This window comes from Monodelphis domestica, chromosome 8 (genome assembly GCF_027887165.1).
Source record: "Monodelphis domestica isolate mMonDom1 chromosome 8, mMonDom1.pri, whole genome shotgun sequence".
NCBI classification, from domain to species: Eukaryota; Metazoa; Chordata; class Mammalia; order Didelphimorphia; family Didelphidae; genus Monodelphis; species Monodelphis domestica.
In genome coordinates this window covers 70,498,318-70,522,980 of record NC_077234.1, presented here as the reverse complement: position 1 = coordinate 70,522,980, position 24,663 = coordinate 70,498,318, and the positions used below count along the sequence as shown (strand labels likewise).

Genomic DNA, 24,663 nt, shown 5'->3' with positions numbered 1-24,663 from the left:
CATAACTACTTCTTAAGAAAAACTTTAAAACTGGCCCCTTAAAAGTTAAGGGGCCATGCAGTTAGGTGGTTCAAATGCTAGAGAAACAGATCTTGAGATGAGAGGTCCTGGGTTCAAATTTGCCCTTAGACACTTATTAGCTGTGTGGCCCTGGGCAAGCCAATTAACCCCAATTGCCTAGCCCTTACCATTCTTCTGCCTTGAAACCAATACTTAATATTGATTCTAAGACATAAGAGAAGGATTTTTTAAAAATAGAAAGGTAAAGGGCCACGAGAACATTATGTACAGCACCAGAAATATTGTTTGAAAATGACTTGTGTATATCCACCTCCAGATAAATAACTGACAAATAGAAATAAGTAAGACATAGTCTATATATATACATATAACTTCTTGCCTCCTTTGATGAAAGAAAAGAAGGAAAGGACAGAGTTACCTGGCTATTATAATGTAACAAAATAATTAATTAACTTTAAAAAATATTTAAAGAGAAAAAGGAACAAAAGGATCATGTCAGTTCTAGAGCGAAATTTTCTGAACAGAGATCAGGGAAAAATTGAGCATGCCAATGTGTGAAAAACTCTCCTATCGGAAAGGGGAGGAGCTTTGTGGAGGACACTGACATTCTGGGATGACTATGCTAAACCAATATTCTTTAGACAAAATATTTTGATCAGAGGACCTGGCTCCTGCTAAAGCTAGATACCATAAGGATAGTATCCATGACTGTGGGCAATAGACTATAACTAAAACTTTGAAAAAAAATTTGGCCACCAAGAAACACAGACTTCAAATCTAGATATGACATAGATACCAAGACCCTAAAAACTCTTCCCTCTTCCTTTGGTAAATGGTATCGTCCTGCAAAAAGAAAAAAAAATGTTAAAAGAGAAGTATAGGAAATAAAAGTGTCAGAATTGGAAGGGATACTAGAGAGATCCCTTTATTGTGCAGTGACAACAAAAACAAAAGCAAAAAATCAGAGACCCCAGAAATGGAATGACTGACTCAGGTTTGCACAGTAAATTAGTGAGAGTTATGTTATGTCTGGGTCCCAGGTTTCCCAAATTCTAGTCCGATGTTTGTTCCACTAAACCAAGCTCCCTTCTAGGAGTCACTGGGCTTCTCAGAGGGTCCTAATTTTTTTTTTAATCCCTAACCTTCTGCCTTAGAATCAGTTCCAAAGTAAAAGATGGCTAGGCAATGGGGATTAAATGACTTGTCCAGGGACACACAGCTAGGAAGCATCTGGAGCCAGATTGAACCCAGGACCTGTACTGAGCCACCTAGCTGACCCAGAAATCCAGATGGATCTATATTGAGTTTTACTTGAAAAATGAGGGAAATTATAATATAATAGAGACTCCTTGGGGGCAGGGACTACTTCTTTTTTATCTCTGTATCTCTATTCCTTAGCACTGTGATATATATATTTATGCATATATATACATATCTACATATATATTAGATGCTTAATAATATACTTATTAACATTATTAATTAAATACCAAATATTATATAAGATTTTATATAGTATAGTTTATATTATATATTTCTATCTATTTTATATGTATTGTGTTATAATAATTAAATGAATAATTAAATAATATAATTATTACTAAAGGTGCTTAATAAATGATTTCTGAATCACAATACTCCATGGGACCTTAATGACTATGGTCATCTAAAATGAAGGAACTTGTAGAGATCTTGAAGGCTGGCAAAGTAGTTTTAGCCTTGGATTTGTCTAAGGGTTAAAGGTTCTCTCTCTTTCTCTCTCTCTCTCTCTCTCTCTCTCTCTCTCTCTCACACACACACACACACACACACACACACACACACACACACCACTCCCCTTAAGAGTTACATGAATTTGTTCTTCTTCCTTTTGGACTGAGCAATGTATCATTCTCCTTTCAGATTATTCGATTAACTATTGGATGGAAGGATGGGAGAATGACCTGGTCTACATCAACTTTAATAGCTATGTATAACCCAGATATGGAGTTAGTTCGGAGACATTTCAGGTATGTACTCAAAGCAGTTGAAGAGAGTAGATTGTCAGTAAGCCCTACTAAGTACCAATTCAGTTTACTTGAAACAGTTGATTTAGGTGACAGAGTAGGGAGTTCTAAAATAACTCTTGTTCCATCATTTTGCAATAGAAGAAACTGAGATCCTTGACTAATTTCAGGTAACACAGTATGTTATTAGCAGATGGGAATTCGACCCAGTTTTCCTTCCTCAAAGTCCAATGTTTTCTCCATGGCTGAAAGCAGACTCTGTAGGGAAATGGGAGGTTCCCTAATCCCATAAAAAGGTGCAATTCATTCTAAATTTGGCATCATGGGATCATAGTAAAGATAGCTTTTATAGATCAGATAATCCAATTACCTCACTTTATGGATGAGGAACCCTCATTTGGTGTCCTAAATTGGAAATTTGATTTCACTCTTTTTTTTAAACCCTTACCTTCCATCGTAGAACCAATATTTAGTACTGGTTCTTAGGCAAAACAGTGATAAGGGCTAGGCAATGGGACTCAAGTGACTTGCCTAGAATCACACAGCAAGGAAAGGTCCGAGGTCAAATTTGAACCCAGAACATCCCATCTCTAGGCTTGGCTCTCTATTCATTGAGTCATCTAACTATCCTTTGACTTCACTCTTAAACTCTGAGTTAAAACCTGAATGGATTATTTGTTTTGCTTGACTGTGAATATTTTGTGATTGCAGTTGTAGGGGGAGGTGGAAGGAAAAAGAAATGTATGTGCATATATATGATATATGTGTGTATACACACACACACACACACACACACACACACACACACACACACACATTACAGCTAAGTGGCCCAGCAGTTAGAGTCAGGAGGATCTGAGTTTAAATTTGACCCCAGACACTTACTAGCCATGTGACCCTGGACAAATCACTTAACTCCTCTTTGCCTGTTTCTCATCTATAAAATAGGGACACAGTGGAGAAAGAAATGGCAAGCCACTGCAGTATCTATGCCAAGAGAACCCCATAGACAAAGTCAACAGGATAATAGAGTTGGATAGGGTTAGACATGACTGAACAACAGCAACAACAAATAGTCATTAGGGACACTCCACCCCCACCCACCAGAAAAAGAAACCCAACCCCAAATGCACTCTTGAGTGTCAGGAGACATCTGACAAGTTGAAATTTGTTCTTCCCCATCCTTCTGGAGCTTTAAAATGATACCATCATTTGACATAAACTCAGTGTGTTGGGCTGAGAGGCTGGGAAAAAGAGCAAATATATTTCACCTAGAGGGGGAAACCAATCTTATCTTAAACTAAGGAAAATTCCAGGTGTCAGGGTGAAAATCATATTTAAGACTCTGGAGGCTGGATCTAATGAAGAGAACATCTTTAACCATTGTATGTAATTCAATAGCTCTATGTCTTCTGAAACATTTTCATTCCAATTCATTTTCTCTTAATTCCTTGTAAAGCTTTTCAACCCCACGCTTATCTACACTGAATGAAATAGAGATTCCTTCCCATTGAAAAATAGTCAAAGAATCTGAACAGGCAGTTCTCATGGGGAGAAATCTAAAAGGGCAGCGATTATTTGAAAATTTTTCCAAATCACTAACACAATATTCTGATTAAAGCTGATAAATCTTTTCCAAATAGGATCACAAAGAGTTGGACAACTGAAGAACAACAGAACAACAACTGAGATTTCACCCCACACCCATTAGATTGGCAAAGGTGACAGAAAAGGAAAATGACAATTGTTGAAAGGGTGGTAGGAGAACTGGCATCCAGTAGGATTATGAGTTATTGTTCAAACCATTCTGGATAACGACTCCTAACTAGGGCCAAAAGTCATTAAATAGTACATACCCTTTGAACCAGCAATGCCACTACTAGGCAATAATCCAAGCGAGGCCAAAGGTAGAAGGAAAGGATGGGGATGTACAAAAATATTTATGGTAGTATTTTTTGTTGTCTCAAAGAATTAGAAACAAACTCACCACGTCCACCAGTTCAGTTGGGAAATGACTGAACAAATTATGGCATTTAAATGTTTGGTGGATGTCTAGCAGCACATGTACAAGCCATATTAGCTTGATTGGTTGATATGTCTCCATTTGGGGAACCTGGGAAGTTTGCTTCAGGGGGAATTCTAATGATATATAAGGAAAGTGACTTGAAGAGATTTGGGAGCATTCATGAACAACTTATCACTGATTCTGGTTAGCTAACCACATGCTTGATTAGGAGCCTTTTCAATTGACAGCTGTTGGTATCTTCGAAATGACTTGAGTCAGCTTCAGCCATCCCTCAATCTGCTTCACTCCTGCAGGGGAGCATGGCATCCAGTGAATCTTATGGCATCCAGTGAAAATTTGTGGATCAAGGAAGGTCTTTTTCCTGAGCTGAGGTCATATGTCCCCAAGAAACAAGGCTCTTTTCCTAATCTTTTCATTTGTACTTGGTGAAAAAGATTGGATTCTCACAACTGAATGAAGATAGAAAGTCATCATGAGAGCACTCCAGCACTCAACATTCTAGAACGTGGGTTGTAGACCAGATACTGTAGCCAGACCAACATTAATGCCCAGAGGAGCAAAGAGTAACCTTGTGAACCCAGCCTAGATGTAGCTGAGATGAGGCCACATCTAACAGCAATGCTTCCTTTGAAAATGTACTTGGTGAAACCAGTGTTTTATAGAAACTGAGCTACATTTTGAGCTAATCCTCCCAGATATTGAGGTGGTATATCCCAGAGGAATTGGGGTAAATACTTGCATGTTTATTCTTAATGTATCTTTTAGGTAGATATCCCTTTGCAAAAACTACAGTGGTGGTTAAATGAAACTTGAGTGCCAGTCATTGGACCTCCAAAAATAGGAACAACACAATAGCAGGGGCTCAAGCTGATTGTGATAGAGAAAGAGACCCCCACTCTAACCCTTCAGGTTACCCAAAAACCTTAAGGCAATGTAGCCAACCTGGTCCCGGGAAAGAGCACCAGAGAATACTCACAACAAATGTAGTGAATGATATTGTTCCATAAGAAATGACAGACGATGGATTCAGAGAAACCTGTGAAGACTTCTATGAAGTGACACAAAGCATCATAAACAGAACCAGGAGAACAATTTACCATGACTACAATAATGTGAAAGAAATAGCTTTGAAAGACTTCAGAATATCACAACTTTGATCAATGCAATGACTAGAAGGCAAATGATGAAGCATGCTTTTCCTTTCTTGGTGAAGGGGGTATGTAAAAAAACATATATTTTTGCATACAGCCACTGTTTGATTTTTTTTTGTATACTTGTAAGGATGCAGTCCTTTAAGTTTTAGCAAAGCTAAAGATGGGAAGAATCAAAAGAAAGCACTGAAATATCAATGTATCATTTCACACCAGGAAAGTTGGTGGTGGTCCTTCATTTTCAAAGACTAAAGACATTAAAGGGTAATGTTTACCAGTGCAAATATCAATAATATGGAAATAGATTTTGACCAATGATACATGTAAAACCCAGTGGAATTGTGTGTCAGCTACAGGGATGGGGAGGGGAGGGGAGGGAAAGAAGATGAATCATGTAACCATGGAAAAATATTCTAAATTAATTAATTAAATAAAAATTTTCAATTAAAAAAGGATAATGTCTAGAATTATTAGTGAATTGAATTTATGTAAGGCACAGTTGTACACTCATCAGTCTCACTCCCTTTTCCAGTCATCGAAGTCCAAGGGTAAGACAAAAGTTAGGACAGCTGGTGATGGCTTGGGATGTAGTAGAGGACCTTAGCATTTTGGATGTCTGACCAAGCTCTAAGCATTCCGTGGCTGCTTTCAGAAGGCTGTTGGAAAAAATAGTTCTCATCTGCCCATTTTGAAAAAGGAAGTCTTCACATGCTTGGATAGACAGTTTGAGACCTGTTGGTTAGCCTCGATCGAGTTTAGCTCATCTGGTATGGTTTTACTGGGGTATTTACTGGGGTGTGTGTGCTTTGAATGCTACAGCTTCTTGGAGCCACAGGTGAGAGTTGGATGACAAGTGTACACTAAAGGTGGATGAGCAGCCCTGAAAAGGGTTGGGCAAGCCCTCATACCATAGGTGCTAATCCTCTTGGAATATCCCATGCTGAAGTTTGAGTAGCTCAATTGTATCTTTAAAAACTAGCAAAGATGAATGAAAAGCAGACTACTTCTTTACCTTTGTCCCCAGGCATTGATTCACATAAGACCCCAATGGGAATATGAAAAATATAACTGATGCACATAAGGAATGGTGAGGTCTCTCACTGAGTGAACTGATCTGAACCAGTAAAAATGTCTCAGATAGGTGAAGCTAGAGCTCTTTTACCTCTCCCAGGGAAACAAGGCCAAAAAATAAAAGGAAGAGGTTCCTACCCACCCTAGGCTAAGGGTTCCTGTCTTTGTTGGAAGAGTTCAATGGCATTCCAGCCAAAAAGAGCACCGAAACCCTGTTTAGCTGGAAAGAGTCTGGTAATACCAAGCTGAGTTGGAGCCTGGAGTTGATAGAGACTGAAACTGCCTATCCAAAAGCAAACCCAGGGAGTACTGAGGACCAATGGATCTAGAAGTGATGTTATTACTGGTGAATAGTCCCAGAGGCTGAGTGACCTTCCCAGCTCATACCAGCAGCCATTATTCCTAGCATCTGAGCCACTTATTTGGCTCAGTCCAACAAGGGACCAACCTATCCAGCAGAGATTTTGTATCCTCTGAAGAACCAACCTAGCTTAGTCACTGACTGGGCTTGGAAGGAATTGCCATTTTTAATGAGCTGCCAGATTTCAGAATTCCCAGGTTCTGAATTGGCTTGCTACTTTATAAAAGAGTTTCCATCCCCTCCCCATCTAGTTGTGACCAAGTTCTCCTCGACCAATCCCAATCTACCTCCTCGAAGGATCACTTTACTTCATCCAATGCTCTTCATTCTTTCTACAATGACTTTTTTTTTGGTATCTACACTATTATAGTATTATTATACTATAGTATATTATATATATATTATATATTATATAGTATATTATATATATAATAGTACTATTATATATATAATATGTATATTATATATATACACACCTCAATTAATTGTTTCAACTTGGTTAAGGTAGTTGTTTTAAGTGGATTGAGATGATTGGATCCCATCCTTACTCCTGGATAAGGTGCAATAATATTCTTTAACAATCATGTACCACTTGGCTTGCTTAACCATTCTCCAGTTGATGAATATCAGTTTGTTTCCCATTCTTTCCAGCTACCCCCAAAAAATGTTTCTTTGACTATCTTGGTGTAATTGTTTTTCTTTGACCTCCTTGTTGTATATGCCTAGTAGTGAAAACTCTGGATAAAAGGGTGGGGGATATTTTCACCACATTTTTAGCATAATTATAAAATGATTGCTAGACCGATTTCCAGCTCCACCAACAGTGTGTTAGTGTTCTCTTGTTTCTACAACCCTTCCAGCAATGACTATTTCCATCTTTTATCATCTTTGCCAGTTTGCTAGGGATGAGGTTAAATGAGTTGTTTTGATTTGCATTTTTCTTATTATTAGCAATTAGGAACAATCTGACATATAGTTGTTAGTAATTTGTGATTTTCCTTTCCAGATCTATTTATAGTCTTTGACCAATTATCCATCTGGAATTGACTGTTGGTCTTTCATATTTGAATTAATTCTTCTTGAAAGAAATCTAATAAATTAGTCAGATATGATTTCTTCTGAGAGAGAAACCAGTATATTATTTTAAATGTTCTTTCATTGCATGCCTCTTTTTTTTTTAACCCTTACCTTCCGTCTTAGAATCAATACTGGGTATTGGTTCTAAGGCAGAAGAGTGTTAAGGGCTGGGCAATGAGAGTTAAGTGACTTGCCCAGGATCACACAGCTAGGATGTGTCTGAGGCCAGATTTGAAACCAGGACCTCCTGTCTCTGGGTCTGACTCTCAATCCACTGAGCGACCCAACTGCTCCCTGACTGTGTCTTTAATAGACCATACCAGCTTGCCCCACTTAGAGATATTTCCTCTAGTTTCTATGTAGTAATTCTTTTATACCGAATTCACTTTTGGAAATGACCAGATCTATAGCATAGTCATCATTTCTAACACAGTAAACCTCCCAAGAGGTAAGCCAAGAGGCTTACACTGCAGCAAGATGCGGAGATATCATCAGCAAAGACGTGAAGTATGAGGAGTTTAAGAAGCTGCATAAAATGAAAGTGCTTGCCAGTCTGTGGATTGCAAGGCTCTTTAGGGCCAGGTAAGGAGTTATTGTCAGGGCTGTAGTTCAGTAACAAGAGCACGCCTTGTTTCTTTAAACTGCATAAATAAAGGAAACCTAGTACCGTGGTGATCACACTCCATCTGGAGTCCAAAAGTCTGACTTCACATTGCAGCTCCTTTTGTGAACTTGAGTGAGTCACAACCTCTCTGTTTCCTTATTGATAAAATGAAGGGGTTGCACTGAGCTTCTTGAGGCTGAGTGGTGGCTCAGTTGTTAAGCATTGGACTTGCAGTGAGGAAAACCTGATTAAAAAAAAACAAACTTTAAAATAGAGTGCTGCTGCAGAATGGTAATAACTATGGGTTTGTCGAAAAGGCACACTGGATTTGAATTAGATAGGGTTCAAATAGCAGTTCTGCTATGCGCTAACTGTATCGCCTTGGACAAATCATTTCTCCTTTGAGGACTTCAATTTTCTCGGTGGTAAAATGAGGGGATTAGATAAAATGATCTCAAAGGCCACTCAAAGCTCTGAGTCCCATGATGCCGTAACTAATAAGTCTGTATGCCTAGGCATAGACTCAGTCATGGGTCAAAATAAAGGAGACAGACATCCTGTCCCTTCAGGGGCACAAGTTGTATGACCCCTGGGTGGCCCAGAGAACTAGAGGGCTCCTCTCTGCTCATGCCAAGAGAAATCCTGGAGTGAGACCATTCTGGGTGAAGGGAATTCCAACACTTCCTCTCTCGTACTAGGTGTGGGGGTGATTCCTGGAAACTGTTCACTTTCTTGGGTGCTGAGGTGTGGGAATGATTACACCCAGCTGCCAGGGTGTGAGATTAGAGGGAGACTGGAGATCTGGTAGAGTTCCTATCTGCCTACTGCAGCCTTATCAGATCTGAGCTGGCAGAGTCTCAGTAGTAGCAAAAAGTGAACAAAGAGGCTTTGAGAACCAGGCTAGGGTGGGGGGAAATGGGGTAAAGTGGCATATGCCCACAGGGTTGGCAGAGGGCAAAAGGCTGAGGGTGATAACCTGCTTATCTCGAACTCTGCTGCGTCTGCACTTGGGTCTCTGGCTTTTGAACTATCTCATAGGTGTTTGCTCTCTAGCTGGGTCCTCCTTTGGGTCCTGTGCTCTAAGGGGGATCTGCTGTGGAGGGACAGGGGTGACGTGACGGCTCTCTGTTTACTACATCACGTCCTACAGTACTCTTGATGTCTGGGAGTGTTTAGGGACAAGTTCCTGTGTTCCCTTGCCACCTACCAGCTCCCTGCCCCTTTAAAACCTTTCCCTTCTGACTTAGAACTAAGTATCAGTTTTAAGGCAGAAGCAGTAAGGGCTAGGCAATTGGGGTTAAGTGACTAGCCCAGGGTCACCTAACTAAGAAGAACAGATTTGAACCCAGGACCTTCTGACTCCAGGTCTGAGGCTCTACACACTGTGCTACCTAGCTGCCCCTCCTTTCCCCTTGTCTTGGTTCATTCCTCCCTCCTCTTCCACTCCTTCACCTGGTCCTGTTCCCTCCTGGGTTTTACTCTTTTATTAAATATTTTTTAATGCTTTATGGCCATTGTGGGAATTTGTCTTGCTTGACTATGCATTTTCTTTTGTTTTTTTCTTCTTTCCCAACTGGAAACGTGAAAAGGAGAGAACTGTTTATTAATTTTAAAATAAAATAAAATTATGTTTTAAATGTTTTGTTGGTACTTTTATGGTGCTGTTGTTTCCTCATGACTCAGCAGCTAAAACCCCCTCCTTGTAACCAAGAAGAGTTGAGCAAAATAAATCAACACATTGGCCACAACGACCAAAGTCTGCCTGATTCCACACCTCCAGTCTGGCTCTTCAGAGGGGGGAGGCATGCTTCAAGTCGTCTACAGTCAGAGATTTTAAAGGATTTGGAGCTAACCTGGGTCTTAGAAATCATCTTAAATGACTATTCATTGTCCTCTGTGTAGCTAGATAATACAAGATAGAATGCTGGGCTTGGAATCACAAAGAACTGAGGTCAAAACTGGGCTCAGACACTTACTAGCTATGTGACTCTGGGCAAGTTACTTAATCCTCTTTTCTGACTCAGTTTCCCTATATGTAAAACAGTCTGGAGAAGGAAATGGCAAACCACTCCAGTACCTCTGCCAAGAAAATCTAAAATAGGGTCCCAAAGAGTCAGATATGACTGAAACAATTAAACAAATCACTGTTCACTGTCCATAGACTGCTCCTAGCACAGAACTCTGGAACAGAGGCCCCACGGAAGCAACCAAGTCCCAGATTTCTGCCTCATTTATTCCCACTGGAAAGAAAGTGTAGTTTCTCAGATCCCTAGAACTAGAAAGGACTTAAGAAGCCATCTAATCTTTGATGAATCTGAACATGAATGAAACTTGTCACACAGTCTCTGATTGAATATCCAGTAAAAAGGAATTATTCCACTTTCTGTCTGTTCTTATTTCATTGGAGATCAGTTTCATGCCAATTTTCCATGTTTCCCTGAAAACCTCCTATTTGTCACTTATTTCCAAAAATTAATATTGCATAGCATTCATATGCCAGTGTTTTCAGCAGTTCCCCAATCCAGGGGCACTCATTTTCTTTCCATATCAGTGAACCATGAAGAATGATGCTGTAAATGTTTTCGCTTATTTCTGTCTTTGACTTCCCAGAGGATATATTCCAGCAGTGGGATGGCTGGGTGAAAAGGCAGACAATTTAGTCACTTTTCTGCTATCTAGAGAGATTTGAAGCCATTCCACTTTGGAAGAGAGTCAATTGTTAGAAGGTTTTTCTTATATTAGGAAGTACACCTCCCTAAAACTACCCTCTATCTCATTGATCATAGAATTAAACCTGGCAGGAATCTTAGAGACTGTTTAATCCAATCCCCTCATTTTCCAAAGGAGAAACTGAGGCCCAGAGAGGCTGTAACTTACCTAGGTCTTTTGCCTCCTAAGCTAACACTCCTTCCTACTGTAATGCTGTATTATTCTATTATTTCATTATTCTTCCCTTAGGGCCAGTTTCATTCCTTGTTTATATGCTAATTTCCAGTTTCTTCAACCTATCCTCAATGTGTCCAGTTCACTCACTATATTGATTGTCCTCTTCTGCCTAAAATATACATAAAAATATGGCGCCCCAAAATGAACCTGATACTTCAAAAACTGTCTGCTCATCTCCTTCACTCTGAACTCGAGTCTCTTCATTAAGACTAGACCCAGTTAACTTTTTGACTTTCGTGCTACAATGTTGACTCAAGTTTGACCTAAAATCCCACCTCCATTGTATCCCTACTCTCCAGACCTATCTGGACTTCCACTCCCAGTGCAAATGTCCCCAACCTTTGTTTGCCTGCATATCCAGCAAAGCCACAAAAGAGCTGTTTAGCTCTGTGCTTAGGATGTCAAAAGGGTTGAATGCCTTTTTATTCATTGATTTTTTTCTTCCTTCCTTCTTTTCTTCCAGCCCTTGTTCCTTTCTTTCTTCTTTCCCTCCTCCTTCCTTCCTTTCTTCTGGCCTGCCTGCCTGGCTACCAACCTGCCTTCTTACCTTTCTGCTTCATTAATTAAGGGTCAGGGCAAACTGCCCCCATATCTCGGATTTAGAGAAAATAAAAGCTTCTCTCTCTTGCCATCACTCCTTGGAACCTCTCAACTCTCATTTGGATTGCTTTTCATTGCCAGCATAGACTCTTTGGGGCCCAGGTGGGAGGAGAGGGGTCAAGCTGCAAATCTCAGGGTGCTTCCTATCTTCTCTGGCACTTCACAGAGAGAGCCCAAGAGGATAAGAACCCACAGTGCATAGGGGGTGGGGGAGGCAATATGAGGATTAAACTAGATGATATCCTGATACATAAATCACTTTGTACACCTGAAAGCACTAAAACATCAGCCTTTGTTCTCCCACTAAAATACCTCTCTAGTTAGGACCAGAAGGTGAACATTTGTTCTCAAAGTAATCCCTTCTCCACCCATCCCTTAAAAAACAAACAAACACTTACCTTCCATCTTAGAACCAGTACTATGTATTGGTTCCAAGGCAGAAGAGTGGTAAAGGCTAGGCAATAGGGGTTAGGTGACTTGCCTAGGGTCACATGACTAGGAAGGGTCTGAGATCAAATTTGAACCCTGGACCATCCCATCTCTAGGCCTAGCTCTCAATCCATTGAGCCACCTACCTAGCCCATCTGGACCCCTTCTTTATATGTTATCTACCTTCATTAGAATGTAAGCTCTTCTGTGCTCTTTATAGTGGCAAAAAAAAAGGAAAATGAAGGAGTGTCCCTCAATTGGGGAATAGCTAAACAAATTGTGGTGTCTGATGGTGATGGAATACTATTGTGCTCAAAGGAATAATGAACTGGAGGATTTCTATAGGAATTGGAAGAATCTCCAAGAACTGATGCAGAGTGAAATGAGCAGAACCAATAAAATGTTATACACAAAAAGTGAAACATTGTGGATCTATCCAGTATAATGGACTTTACTACTAGTAGCAATACAATAATCCAGGATATTCCTGAGGGATTTAGGAGAAAGAATGCTATCTACCTTGAGAAAAAGAATTGTGGGAGTAGAAATGCAAAAGAAAAACATGTGACTTATCACTTGTTCATATGAATATATGATTTAGGGTTTTGACTCTATGGTCAAAGTGAATAATGTGGAAATAGGTATCAAGTGATAACATTTGTACAACCCAGTGGAATTGCTTGTCAGCTCTGGAAGAGGGGAAGGAAAAAAATGAATCCTGTAAACATGGAAATTTTTTTAAATTTAAGCTGCTTTCCCTCTTCTTTCTTCTGCCAGTCACTCATCCCTCAGTGTTGTTTCCCAAGATTTTCTCTTCTGAGTGTCATCTGAGTTTCTCTACAGCCTGCAGTCCAGATAGCTTTGTATTTGCCATCGATCATCTACAACTACTAGTTAAGAGGCCACTGAATGTCGCTTGTGGTGGTAGCGGGGGAGAGGAATGGTCAGAGAACTCTGAAGCAAAAATCAAAGCCAATTAGATGTAGACTAAATAGACTTCCAGAATGTCCGCTGGAAAAGACCAGAGCAACCAATTTAACATCCTCATTTGGCAGGTACCCAACAGGATTGGGTGGGAGGGGAGAAGGGAGAGAGAACAGGGCCATAAACTTGAACTAGAAATTGTCTTCTTGAAGAAGTAATGTATCTCTGTTGTGGCGGTGGGACTCTGGGCCCATCTCCTGTCTGGGATACGTGGAATCGCTAAGACAGGGTGCAGAAAAGGACATGGGTCTACTCCTCTGAGTCTTAGTTTCAACAACTCCTACAAAATATACTGCTTCTACTCCCTGGATCAGAGATCCCTTGCCAGGAAAGCATTTGGGGTCCTCTAACGGGCTTTTATTGCAGTACCATCCATAGTCTAGAGCAAGAATGTCGAGCCCCAAATAGGACTCCCCTAAGAAGGAGAAAGAGTTCCATAGAAGGCCGGGTTGTAGAGGGGGAATGAATTAAGTAGAGAATATTGCCTGACTCTCAGATCTCCTGGTAGCTCTTCTCCTTTGCCATTGCTAACTTCATTAAACACCAGGTGGAGCCTCGAAGGATAACAGGATCGCTGCTTTGGGGAAGGCGTTGTAAACTGGGAATGGTAACGTTGCCCTCCCCTTATGAGGAAAACACCGGAAATAAACCTCTGTCGCTCTATATAGAAGAATGCGGATTTAGGGGCAAAGGAGCTGTCCACCTTGCCGGTGAATCATTTATTGCTCTCATTACAACGACCCTGCCCCGCAGTTGTGACCACCTTAAATAACGTTTATTACAAAAGAAAGAGAAGACAAAAATGCTTCCAAACCGCCCCCACGGACCTCCCCCTCCGCGCCAATAAATAAGAAGGGGGGGACACGACTGGAGGAGGGGGGTGTGGGGGGAGATATAGATGGGGAGGGAATTGTGCTTAGTCCGGAAGCCAGTGCTCCCCAGCCCCATCTCATACTGTGGGGAACCTTCTTCCCCCTCCACGCAGTCCTGAAGGGTCCCGGCTGGGTTGAAAGACGGATCCACACCCCAACATATACACTCTCTGGGGCTCCCGAGAATTCCTCTTCTTCTTTGGGTCCCCTCGTTCCCTCAAGGGGAGTGGATCGGAGGCCCCCATCCTATTGGCTAGATCACAGGGTTCCGCTCGCTCCCAAGAACTCTATCCACCAATAATCAAAGTCTTTGGGGCCTCTCTGGGAGTGTGTACATGAGAAGTTTCAAGTCCCTGTGGCCGAGGGAAGACTTTCGGAGTTTTTCCTTTCCCCAGGAACTTCTCCTTCACTCTGCCTTTGAGAAATCTAGCAGCATCAAGGAAGGTGCACCTTACCCCAAGGGCGAACTCAGACCTGGGACCGGAAACAGGAGGCCTCTTAGAGTCAGGGAAGGGGCGGGGGGGGGGGGGGGGCGTTGCTTATTGGCTGGGAGCGATGAGAGCAATGAGCCAACTTTCGAGGTCTCTAGAGGGTTCGTGGTGGCTCTTTTTGTTCTGTGGCTAGAAATCGGACACCTAACGGCTCACATCCACTGTCTTCGTGCCAACTTGGCAGAGAACTTTGAGTGATTTGGCTGTAGGTGGCTCCCTGGTGACCAAGCAGGTCTCCCCCGTCCTCTCCTCCCCATGTTCCTTCCCCATCTACCAGGATTGGAGTCCTCCCGGCTCGGGGAATAGAGGGATTTGAGGTGGGAGAGGCTTCATGCCCAGCATGGTGGGTTGGGGATGAATGGGGAAGGGGCACGGTTCAGCTGCCCATCCCTGCCATTCCCAAGGGATGGAAACTGTCTTCATCCAGCAGGAGGCGCCCCAGGCGGTACAGCAGCTGAGGGTACCAATGGACACCCTCTCCTGGGGTCCTGCTGCCCCATGACAGACTATGGTAGAGCCGAAGGGGCCAGAAAGCCAGTTGAGCCAGGCGCTGCTCAGCCACAGTTGCGAAGCAGGAGGCCACCACATCCTCCACCACCAGTGTCCCGTGCTTGGTGAGAGGGGCATAGGCCCCTGGGGCCGTTTGGGTGGAAACAGCTGCTACCCTGGCAGGCTGCAGCCCTGGAACTCCTGCCACCAGCACATACTGGCCAGGCTGCACCTGACTGGCAAAGGTAGCTCGAAAGCCAGTGGCAGGCTCTGTGTGGTTATTTGCAGTGAACAGCAGGTGTGCTGGGGTGAGTGTCAGGCGCCGGGGTGGGTCCAGGGTCTCTATGACATAGAAAACCCTCTGAATGGCTGGTTCTCGATCCAGGAAGATGATCACATCACTGAAGGTTGGACTCCCATCCTCCCCCATGGCCAGCACCCGGTCCCCTGGTTGCAAGGCAGAAAGGGCCACTCGAGCCCCATTTTCCAGGCGAACCCTGGCTCCTGCTGGGAAACAGCCGCCAGTCTTGGCTGCAGCTGAGTGCTCTGTGGGGAGAATGGACAGGGTAGGGATACTTGGTTATTGTCAGAGATTTCAGATTCTTAGCCTCACCACTGAAACCCCCTCAGATAGAAGGGACCTAGTTCCTAGAGCCCCCACTTTGATCCCCACTTCAACCCTTAGCCTGGTTCCATTTCTTCCATCCCACATGCAGACCTGACTCCTCCTCAGCGCCAATCCTACACCCAACCCTGTGTCTCCCTTCATTCCCTCATCCCATCTCCATTCATTCAGGGAAGCCCCAGAAAAGCCCATCCTCATCTTGGCAACTGGAGCGGGATGGAAGAGGAAGGTGTTCCTTAAGCTCAAGGGCACTTTCTGTTACAAAGAGATGGAGAGTAAGTATCTCTGCAAAGCTGGAGGGAGAAAGAGGAGCCTGGTGACTCATGGGAAAGAAGGAAAGGAAGACTGGGATCCTCTAGATGCCCACTATGCATAGAGTATCGTTTCTATTCTTTCTCTCTCACCCCTGATTCAAATGCTGCTCTCTCCCCCAGAAGACAAAAACTGCCTTCCTTTGGGGTTTTTCCTGCTCTTGTCCTGCCCCCAGTGTGCTTGGTGTGTCTGTGGAGGGGAGTGAGTAGAGGTCCAGTTCTTAGGTGTGAGAGGGAACCCAGACTCCAAGTTTGTACATCATAGCCATGTTAGGGTCAGTGCCCATGGCTAAGGTCACTGGGGTCCAGCCCACATGCAGGGTCAGTGGTGATGGGGCAGTGGCAGGTGGAATTCATGGAAGAGTCCAGGGCAGTGAGCAGAATCAGTGGCAGGCCAGGGGTAACAGAACTGGGTGATATCGTTTGTGTGATCAGGATGGGCAGCATTAACGGGAAGGAGAGAATGAGTGGACTGAAGGCTGACTATGCGCAATACCGGTTGAGGTGGAGGTGGCTTGGGAAGCTCAGTGTATGGCATCACCCTAATCAGTGTGAGGTGATTGTGGAGGTCAATGGCTTCTGGCAAGATTTGGAATGTAGAGTTATTGGCAAAGAACCATGTGCTGTGCTCATGTGTGAGGGTCCTGGAGTGGCCTGTTCGTGGGCTCAGAGTATATAGAGTGTTCCTGTGCAGGGCCGGGTGAGGGGTCAGTCCGAAGGAAGGAAGGAAGGAAGGAAGGAAGGAAGGAAGTGACCAGGAGTGTAGGTGATAAAATTTGCGGACTCTCCAAAAGGACACGCTGTCACAAAATCCGGGTAGGGGATTGGTGCTACAAGACCCCAATTCTAACCAATTCTGATCGACAAGGCAGCCATTTCCGGAAAATCCATTTTATTAACTCCATGCTGCCCATCTGGCTCTCATTCTTTGCTTGGCCCCAAATCGCCCAGCGTCAGGGCTGGGGGTCGCCTGCGCCCCCTTGCGTCGAGAGAGCTACACAGGCGGAGGGGGGCCCTGACCTGCATGGTGGCATACAGAAATCCCCACTCAGCTCTGAAGCTCCAAAGGATTTAGGGTCCGGTTCTACACAGCACGAGTCTCAGCTCCCCAAAACAAGGTGCCTCAGGCAAACATTGTCCCAATCTGCACCCCCGTTTCAACACCTCCACCACTCTCCAGCCCCCGAGTGTTTCTGCCAGCCCCTGGCTCCCTCCATCCGTCCATCTCGTTTTGATCTTGCTCTCCTCACGGCGACTTGAGGGGGTGTTGGGCCCATCCAGAAGGGTGGCTCCGGCCAGGAGCACTGAGGCCAGCACTCTACAGTGCTGGCTATCAGGCTACCAAGCAAGGGACGGACAAGTGGTCACAAGCAGAGGAAGAGGGAGGTATCGACGTCCTGTCGAGGGCCAGCGTGCCTCGTTTCTCCTCCGCCCACCCCCTCTTCAATACCTCGGTTCATTCCGACCGGCCCCTGCTCTGTCCTCGGCCCCGCCCCTCCCGAGCCCAGTCCCCTGAAGGCTCACCGGACTTGACCGAGCAGTGTACATGCGCCTTGGACTCATAGTAGACCCAGTCGAAGCCGGCCTCCACTGCCAGCCTTGCCAGGAGCCCATACTTGTTCCGGTCGCGGTCAGACGTGGTAATGTCCACGGCGCGACCCTCGTAGTGCAGCGACTCCTCGGAGTGGTGGCCGTCCTCGTCCCAACCTTCCGTCACCCGCAGCTTCACGCCTGGCCATTGGTTCATTACCGAGATGGCCAAGGAATTCAGACGGTCCTTGCAGCGCTGCAGGGGGGAGGAAGAGGGAAAGCGGGAGGATCAGGAGCTGAATAAAGCTTGGGTCCGGGACCAGCAAAAGCGCTGGCGCTTATTGGGGGGCGCGGTGGGGTAGGGGGTAGGGCAGAACGGACTGGAGGCTCGGCCCAGACAACCCAGATGCCGGCGTTCCGGGGAAGAGGCGGCCAACGTACTCATTTGGCTCTGTCCCCCTAGTGTGGAGTCCTCTCCTGTCTAACCTTACGTGAGCCCTAGAGCCCTCGGCTTTGGCCACTGGCGCCCGCGGCTCAATGCCGGAAGATTAATGGCTCGGTGAAAAGTAAACCCGAGATGGCCGTGGAGAGGGCGTCAAAAAGCAAAGATCAGGGCTCTGGGGGTGGAGAGCTAAACTGACAGTCGGAGGAAGACTGGGGAAAGGGGAACACGTGTTTCCGGGCTGTAGGCAGACTCGGCGGACCAGGACGAGCCCCGAGCTCCCCAACTTTCTCCCCTCTTGCGAAAGCAGATCAAATGATAGAACCCATTTGGATCCCTGACGCAGATGCTCCACCAGGCTGAATCCTGAACCTTAGAATTCGACCTCCTGGGCGGCCTTGGTTGCTACCCTTTCTCTGACAAACCCTAAGATCAGCAGCACCCCTTCTGGCTCCCAGATCCAAACCCTGTCTCCCAGCGCTCTTCGGAGCAGGAACCCCGGGGACCTTCCTTAAATTCCTCAACCAAGGAGGATTAACTCTATCTCCAGTGGAAGCTCCTATTTTCCTCTGCTGCAGCTTCGGTGCCCAAAGCTCCCCGCCAGCCAATGCATTGCATTTATGTTTCCGTCTCTTTGTCCTCTCTTATACCTCCTCGGACCTTGGCTTCTGGAGCATCGTGTCCTTCCCCCCACCCAACCCCGTGGGGCCCAAACGTAGCGGGGGTTTAAGTCTCTAGGATTAGGCGGAACGGGACAGGAGAGGGGTGCAGGGACCGCTATGCCCAGCAGGTGTCACCGCAGCCTCAGGGCTGGAAGTCCCGCAAGGGGTGGGATTGCCGAGGCCCTGGCAGGTGTAGAGAGGGCACTCTGGTTGGGCAAAGGATCCATACACCCAGCCCAACATCTTGGCACCAGGATCGTGTCCCAGATCTCCTGCCTTAACTCTTAGGCTCCGGGAATGGCGCGAACAGCAGGGGCTGTCCTTCAGGCCAAACAGAGATATGACCATCTCTCATTTTGGATCCTTTCCCATCCCCACCTGCAGTTCTGAGGGCAGGGACCCACACAGGGACCCGGGAAGTTGAGCCCGGCTCTGGAGAGGGCGGAGTGGGAAAACACTGAGTCCGGAGGCAAAAGCACGACTGCCTTGGAGGCCTAAGGCTGTTGGGGCTGTGGGGTGGGGAAGGAGGGAGAACAGGACCGCAGTGAGCATTAAGTTTGATAGTCTAAACGGAATCATCATCCAGATCTGCGCGCCTTCAGCACCTTGGTGAGGGGCGGGGGTCACCAGCGCTACCGGTCGATAGAGAGGGGAGAGGAGAAATGGATTCCTCCATGCATCGCAGAGAAGGGACCCAGTAGCTGGCCCCACTCCCCAAACCCCTGGAACCCGGGAGGCAGGCTGGACTGGAGGGGAGTGGTTGTAGGGATGAGTTGTTGCCGCTACTGACTACCTGGAATCTGGAATTCCGGGGGCTTGGGAACATGGAAACGAAGAATATTGATGCTTACACAGGACCTGAAGGCAAAAGGGATAACTGAGGGGCGTGAGGAGGAAGGAGGAAGATAGACGATTAGAGAACATATCCTTGACTCCCTGACCCAGGAAGGGGGCCACAACATCTTTGGTTATAGAGCTGAGCTTATTCTTCCCTTTAATGGGGCGGGGGCAATGAACAGAGCTAAGCCGAGCCTCACAGACCCTTGGACTCTTCGGTTCGGGAGTCAACAGCGGCAAAACTTTTGCGGGGTGGGGGCAGGGACGGAGCTGAAGAGAACTGGGTGAGGTGGGATGAGGAAGGCAGAGAGAGCAGCCGCTTCTGCAAGAAACTAGATGCGGGTTTGCAAGCAGACTCCGAGCAGCTTCAGCTTCCCCGTCTCAGGAGCTTACTCCCCTTTAAAAGTGTCATTTCCCCTTTTCTCTCCCCTCCCGGGATAAGCCTCCGCATTTCTGACCTCTCTTCCCCAACCTATTTCTGCTACCTCCTCGGGCCCGACAGGCCGCCTTCCTTCTCTCCCTGGGCCAGGGCCGCGGCTGGGCGCTGTCAATGATTGTCGAGCCCGCCGCCGGGATCCTTATCTGCATTCCACAGAGCCGGGCCTTCCAGCAGCCAACCTTCGGCCTCACAAACTAGGGCCTGCCCGGCTCTACGATTCCCAGTGAGTCTCTCACAATCCTTAGCTAAAGCGCAGATGCAGGGGGAGAACTGGGGGAAGACTGGAGGGGGTGGGGGTGGTCGGGGTTGGGAGAAACGATGGTCCTCTAAGGAGTCACAGAGACAGCAGTCTGAGAACTCCTGGCTGAATGCTGAACCTGGAAGAAGTGAACGGGAGTTCTCTCCATTTATCACCCTGACTTATGGCAAGTTTGCGCCAGCCCGCTCGGGGACTCACTCTCGTCCTGCTCGGAATCTACGCTGTGCAGCCAGAGGACTCCGGAGGTTCGGGTCACTGGTGTCAGTCCTCTTCTAACTGCCCCAAGCATCCTTGTCCTTTCCCATCCATGCTCACTTCTAGAGCTCCGTCCCTCCTGCTCAATTCCCCTAGTCGAGCCCCAAGATTTCGCCCAGTTCTGCTTTGAGTCTGTGTCAGAAACAGTGAATCTCCACATCTAGTGTAAGCCCCCGCAGCACGCTCAGCCTCTGGATTCCCAGGACAGCTCCCACAGGGTTCCCTCCCCTTCCTGATCCAGGACTCGCGCAACTCATCTTCTGCCGCTCGGTCTCCCCAAGTCCCTGCGCTCAAGCCCCAGACACGTCTCCGATTTGGCTTGGACTCAACTCCAGGAGCGGCGGGTGCAGAAGACTGCTAGGTCGTAGTAGAGAAAGCCCTCTCCCCGCGCTCCTAGCCGCGTCACTCCGGGGGCCAGAGAGAGCTGGGTTCAGAAGTTAAGTGCTCAGCCCCGGGCAGAAGGGAGAACTAAGCTGGGAGAAGTCCCGAAGATCCCCGAGACAGTGAGATCTCCGAGGTGTCCCCGGGCTCAAGTTCCTTTGGCCACTTTCCCATCGTACCCCCACCCCTGGGCTATTCCGTCTAGCCTATTCCACCTTGACCCCTGGCCCAGGAACTCCGGGCGGGCTGCACCTGCACCAGGCTAACCCCGGGGTTCCTCAGAGAGGCTGGGAGGGAGGTCAGGAGCCACGAGCTGGCCCGACTAAGGCCAAAGGGGGCAGGGCGGACCAGTGTGGGCAGGTGCCAAGGGGGCGGGCCGGGCAGCCTGGAAGAAGGTGCCAGCCAGGTCGGGTCGGCAGGGCCACCGGGCGCTGGCGGTGTCAGTAGCGGGCAGGTCGCACTCACCTGGGTCATGAGACGGTCGGCGCCCGTGTTCTCCTCGTCCTTGAAGATGATGTCTGGATTGTAGTTCGGGGTGAGCTCCTTAAAGCGCTCCGAGCTCCGCGCGATTTTGCCTTCGTAGCGCCCGCTGGCGCCCAGAGTCTTCTCGGGCACGTTGGGGCTGAACTGCTTGTAGGCTAGGGGCACCAGCTTTCGCGGCGGCCGGCGGCGGCTTCCCACCACCCGGCCCGGCCCGCAGCCCCATGCCGCCGGCGCCAGCAGTAGCAGCAGTAGCAGCGAGAGCCGGAGTCGGGGCCGGAGCCGGGCCGGAGACATGGCCGGGAGCCCCGGGGGAGCGGCCGAGGGCGCCGGGCGGGCGGGCGGGGGCGCTGCGGGGCGCTCAGGCGTTGGGGTGGCGCTGAGGGACTCCGGGCGGGAGCGCCATCGGCGGGGGCGGGACGGAGCTCTGCAGGGAGGTGGGGGACGGGGGCCCAAGGCCCGGGCTGGTGGCGGCACTCTGTCCCCCTCGGCGCCTCGGCTCTGAGCTGCCCAGCCCGCCGGCCGCCAATAAATAGGCCGGCCCGTTTGTTTTGGCAACGCGGCGGCGGCGGGGGGCGGCGGGACTGCGGGCCGGTGGGGCTGGGCTGGGCTGGGCTGGTCGGACCGGCGGGCTGGCCGGGCCCCGCGGTTTGCACCCCGGCTCGGCGGTCAGGCGACTCGGGCAGAGCGGGAGCTGCTGCCGTCTGCGGCGCGGCCCGGGGCCGAGTGAGAGGGGAAATGGAAGAGATCCGGGCTCGGGCCCCGCGCAGACCGCACCCTATCCATGTCCCAGCCTCCCTCCCGCTCCCCAGCGAACCTGCGACAGGGGCAGCCGCAGCCTCCTCCCCCTCGGGCGGGCGGCCCCAGGCACTAGCCCTTGCCCCGATCCCCGGCCGCCCGCCCGCTGCCCTCTGTGCCCCCTGCACCTCCTGGGCTCGCCCTCCCCGCCCGCCAGGACCCGCCCCGCCCCGCCCTGGCCTCGCCTCTGGGCTCAGCCAAGCTGCAGGGGGCTGGGGCTGGGGGTGGGGGTATGTTAGGGCGGGACCCTGCCAAAGCGCAAATCTCTGGGGCAGGAGGTCTCACCCCATGGTGACCGCAGCCCTCGGCGCGGCCGGACGGGAGGGGCAGGGGACAGTGGCTGGACCGCATAGCCGCCCACGGTGTTCCCTGCGGGGAGACAAACGTTAGGCTCGGGGAGGTCATCGACACCCCAGCGCTGCACCTCGGACCTCAAGTCCTACACGAGGCTCAGCCTGGCGTTTCTGTTCTCCGTACAAACTGCTTCGCCCCTCAGCCCTCTCGGATGTGACCCCGGATTTCGGGCTCCCTGTCGTGTACACCCCAGATGTCAGTCCCCCGTCCGTCCCGCCAGCTGGGGTGAGGGGGGGGGGGGGATGAGGGTTGGCCGCCTCTAGGAGAACAATAGGATTTTAATAGTTCTTTTGAAGTTGGAAATGTGGTCAGAACAAGTAGAATGCAGTTCCAGTACAAGGTACGAGGCGGTGCAGCCAGGATGGTGCAATTAGGGAAACGAATAGAGGTGGCACAATGACTGGTTATCAGTGAAAGGGATAATAAGAGCCTTAGCACATAGTGGACCACAAAATGAATAGGAACGAGGAGGTAAAAATGACACCGAGCGCTGCTTCGGGCAAATCGCGTGTAAGAACTGTAAGATAATCCTCTCGGCAGGCTGAGCAATAGTGAGCCCTGGAGGGAACCCGGCACTGCGCACTTCTGGGAGCTACACGTTAAACAGGACGCCCAGAACTCGTAGGAGATCCGGGCAACGGAAGAAGAAAGGGCCAGGGAGGCAGGGAGGGTGTCTGTCTGTCTGTCTGTCTGTCTGTGTCCGTGCATGTCTGTGTTGTATGTGCATCTCTGTGTCCGTGTGTGTTTGTGTGTCTGTCTTTGCACGTTTGTGTGTAACCTGGGGCTCCAGGACAAACATAAAGCTGCTTAACCAGAACAAGGAATGGGGGAGAAAACCCTTCCCTACTACTCCAAGACAAGAGCCTCCTAGAACCTCTGAGAGCTCGTTGCGCCTTTTTCCATGGAAAGCTCGCTGTTCTTTGCATCCAAGGTGGCATGGCCGAGTCAGCCCCTTCTGGGGTTGCCCCTCCGGATATCAGCCCTCCAAAACTCGGCTGTATTTCCTATCAAAAGCAGCTCGATCTAGTCCTTCCCTCAAATTCCCTGGAAGCGGTCCAATGTCTCCTTTCCATAGTGTACCCAAGTCGTCATTCCTTTCTTATCATTCCTATATGAAGTGGCTTTGCACTATACCCAGCCCCCCCTCCCCCACAGAGGAATGGCATCTTTACACCTCGCCAGCCGGTTTGTTTTTTCCCTGAGTCTTTGTATCTCGAGGCCTTGCATTTGGTCTGGAACATAAAAGGTGCCTAATCGATGCTTCCTGGTTCACTGATTGATCAAGCCGGCACTCCCCCAGCCCAGACTGGAGGGGGAACAGGGATGGACGGTCTGCTTTTATGACAGATCCATAAAGAGAAAGCCACCCTCCCCCTTTGGTCATCTCTTCCAGGATTAACTCAGCTCTTTGGAAGTTGGACCGGACAGACAATTTTAGCATCCTTGCTGCTTAGTCCTTAGTGATGATGGCCATCTTGGCAGTCTTGGTCTTTCAAAGATATGTTTGCTTTCAGAGTGTTTATCATCTCTCTCTTCCACTGCTTTCCTCCCCCTCCCCCAATAGAATAAGGGCTGGGAGTGGGGGGAGGGGGGAGAAAACCTTCATAACAAATCTGTATCAGCAAAACAAATTCCCATGCTGGTTATGTACAAAAAGGGAAGCCTCATTCTGCCTTTTAAGTCATTCCCTCTTGGCCAGGAGATGAATGAGCAAGACATCAGTCTTCAGGCAATTGTTAAATCCTCTCAAAAACATTTTTTTCCCATTTTAAAACAACACCTTTCAATTTCCTTCCAGATGAGCCTTGCCCTTTCCTCTGAACTTTCTGATTTCCCCCATCAAACTGTAGCACTCTAACTGGATCCAGATCCCTTACAGACGAGTTCCTATTAGTGGGAAGATTCTTTTCCCTATCTTGGGTGCCAGTCTTACCATATACTCTCTGGTGCTTCTTTCTATAAACTTCACGGTACCCTGGGGACAGCTGCTCTCCCGGCTAAATACTTTGCTTCTATCTAGCTTAGAAGTTGGTTGAGATATTCGCACTTCCAGTAGGGAACCAGAAGCAGCTATGCTGGAAGAAGACTCAGAGTGCTGAGTGATAAGCTTAGGTCAAGACCGATGTAGCTCTGGCCGGTGGAAGCCGAGAGGGGAGAAAGCA

The 24,663-nt window shown here is 48.0% G+C and overlaps 1 protein-coding gene and 1 long non-coding RNA gene across 3 annotated transcripts in view; one reads left to right on the top strand and one right to left on the bottom strand.

Moving 5' to 3' along the window:
- The window catches only part of LOC103106851 (uncharacterized), a 41,082-nt gene extending 32,684 nt beyond the window's left edge, over positions 1-8,398 (top strand). For both annotated transcript variants that reach the window (XR_008914174.1, XR_008914173.1), the window contains exons 3-4: positions 1,924-2,030; positions 8,147-8,398. This is a non-coding gene — a long non-coding RNA (uncharacterized LOC103106851). The remainder of the gene's footprint in view (positions 1-1,923; positions 2,031-8,146) is intronic.
- A 5,557-nt stretch (positions 8,399-13,955) lies between these two features.
- Positions 13,956-22,254, bottom strand: IHH (Indian hedgehog signaling molecule). Its single transcript, XM_007501703.3, has 3 exons — positions 21,335-22,254; positions 17,589-17,850; positions 13,956-15,674 (listed from the first exon to the last, which is right to left on the bottom strand). Exons 1-3 carry the CDS (start codon positions 21,644-21,646, stop codon positions 15,016-15,018), a joined length of 1,233 nt encoding a protein of 410 aa, XP_007501765.1. The 5' UTR covers positions 21,647-22,254; the 3' UTR covers positions 13,956-15,015.
- Between the last annotated feature and the right edge of the window lie 2,409 nt (positions 22,255-24,663).

Bases quoted from the DNA above. Each gene is read 5' to 3' on its own strand.
- IHH (XM_007501703.3), bottom strand. From the start codon at position 21,646: ATGTCTCCGGCCCGGCTCCGGCCCCGACTCCGGCTCTCGCTGCTACTG. The intron at 17,851-21,334 runs GTGAGTGCGACC...TCCCCCCTGCAG, and splicing joins CCGACCGTCTCATGACCCAG to CGCTGCAAGGACCGTCTGAA. The intron at 15,675-17,588 runs GTGAGCCTTCAG...TTCTCCCCACAG, and splicing joins ACACTGCTCGGTCAAGTCCG to AGCACTCAGCTGCAGCCAAG.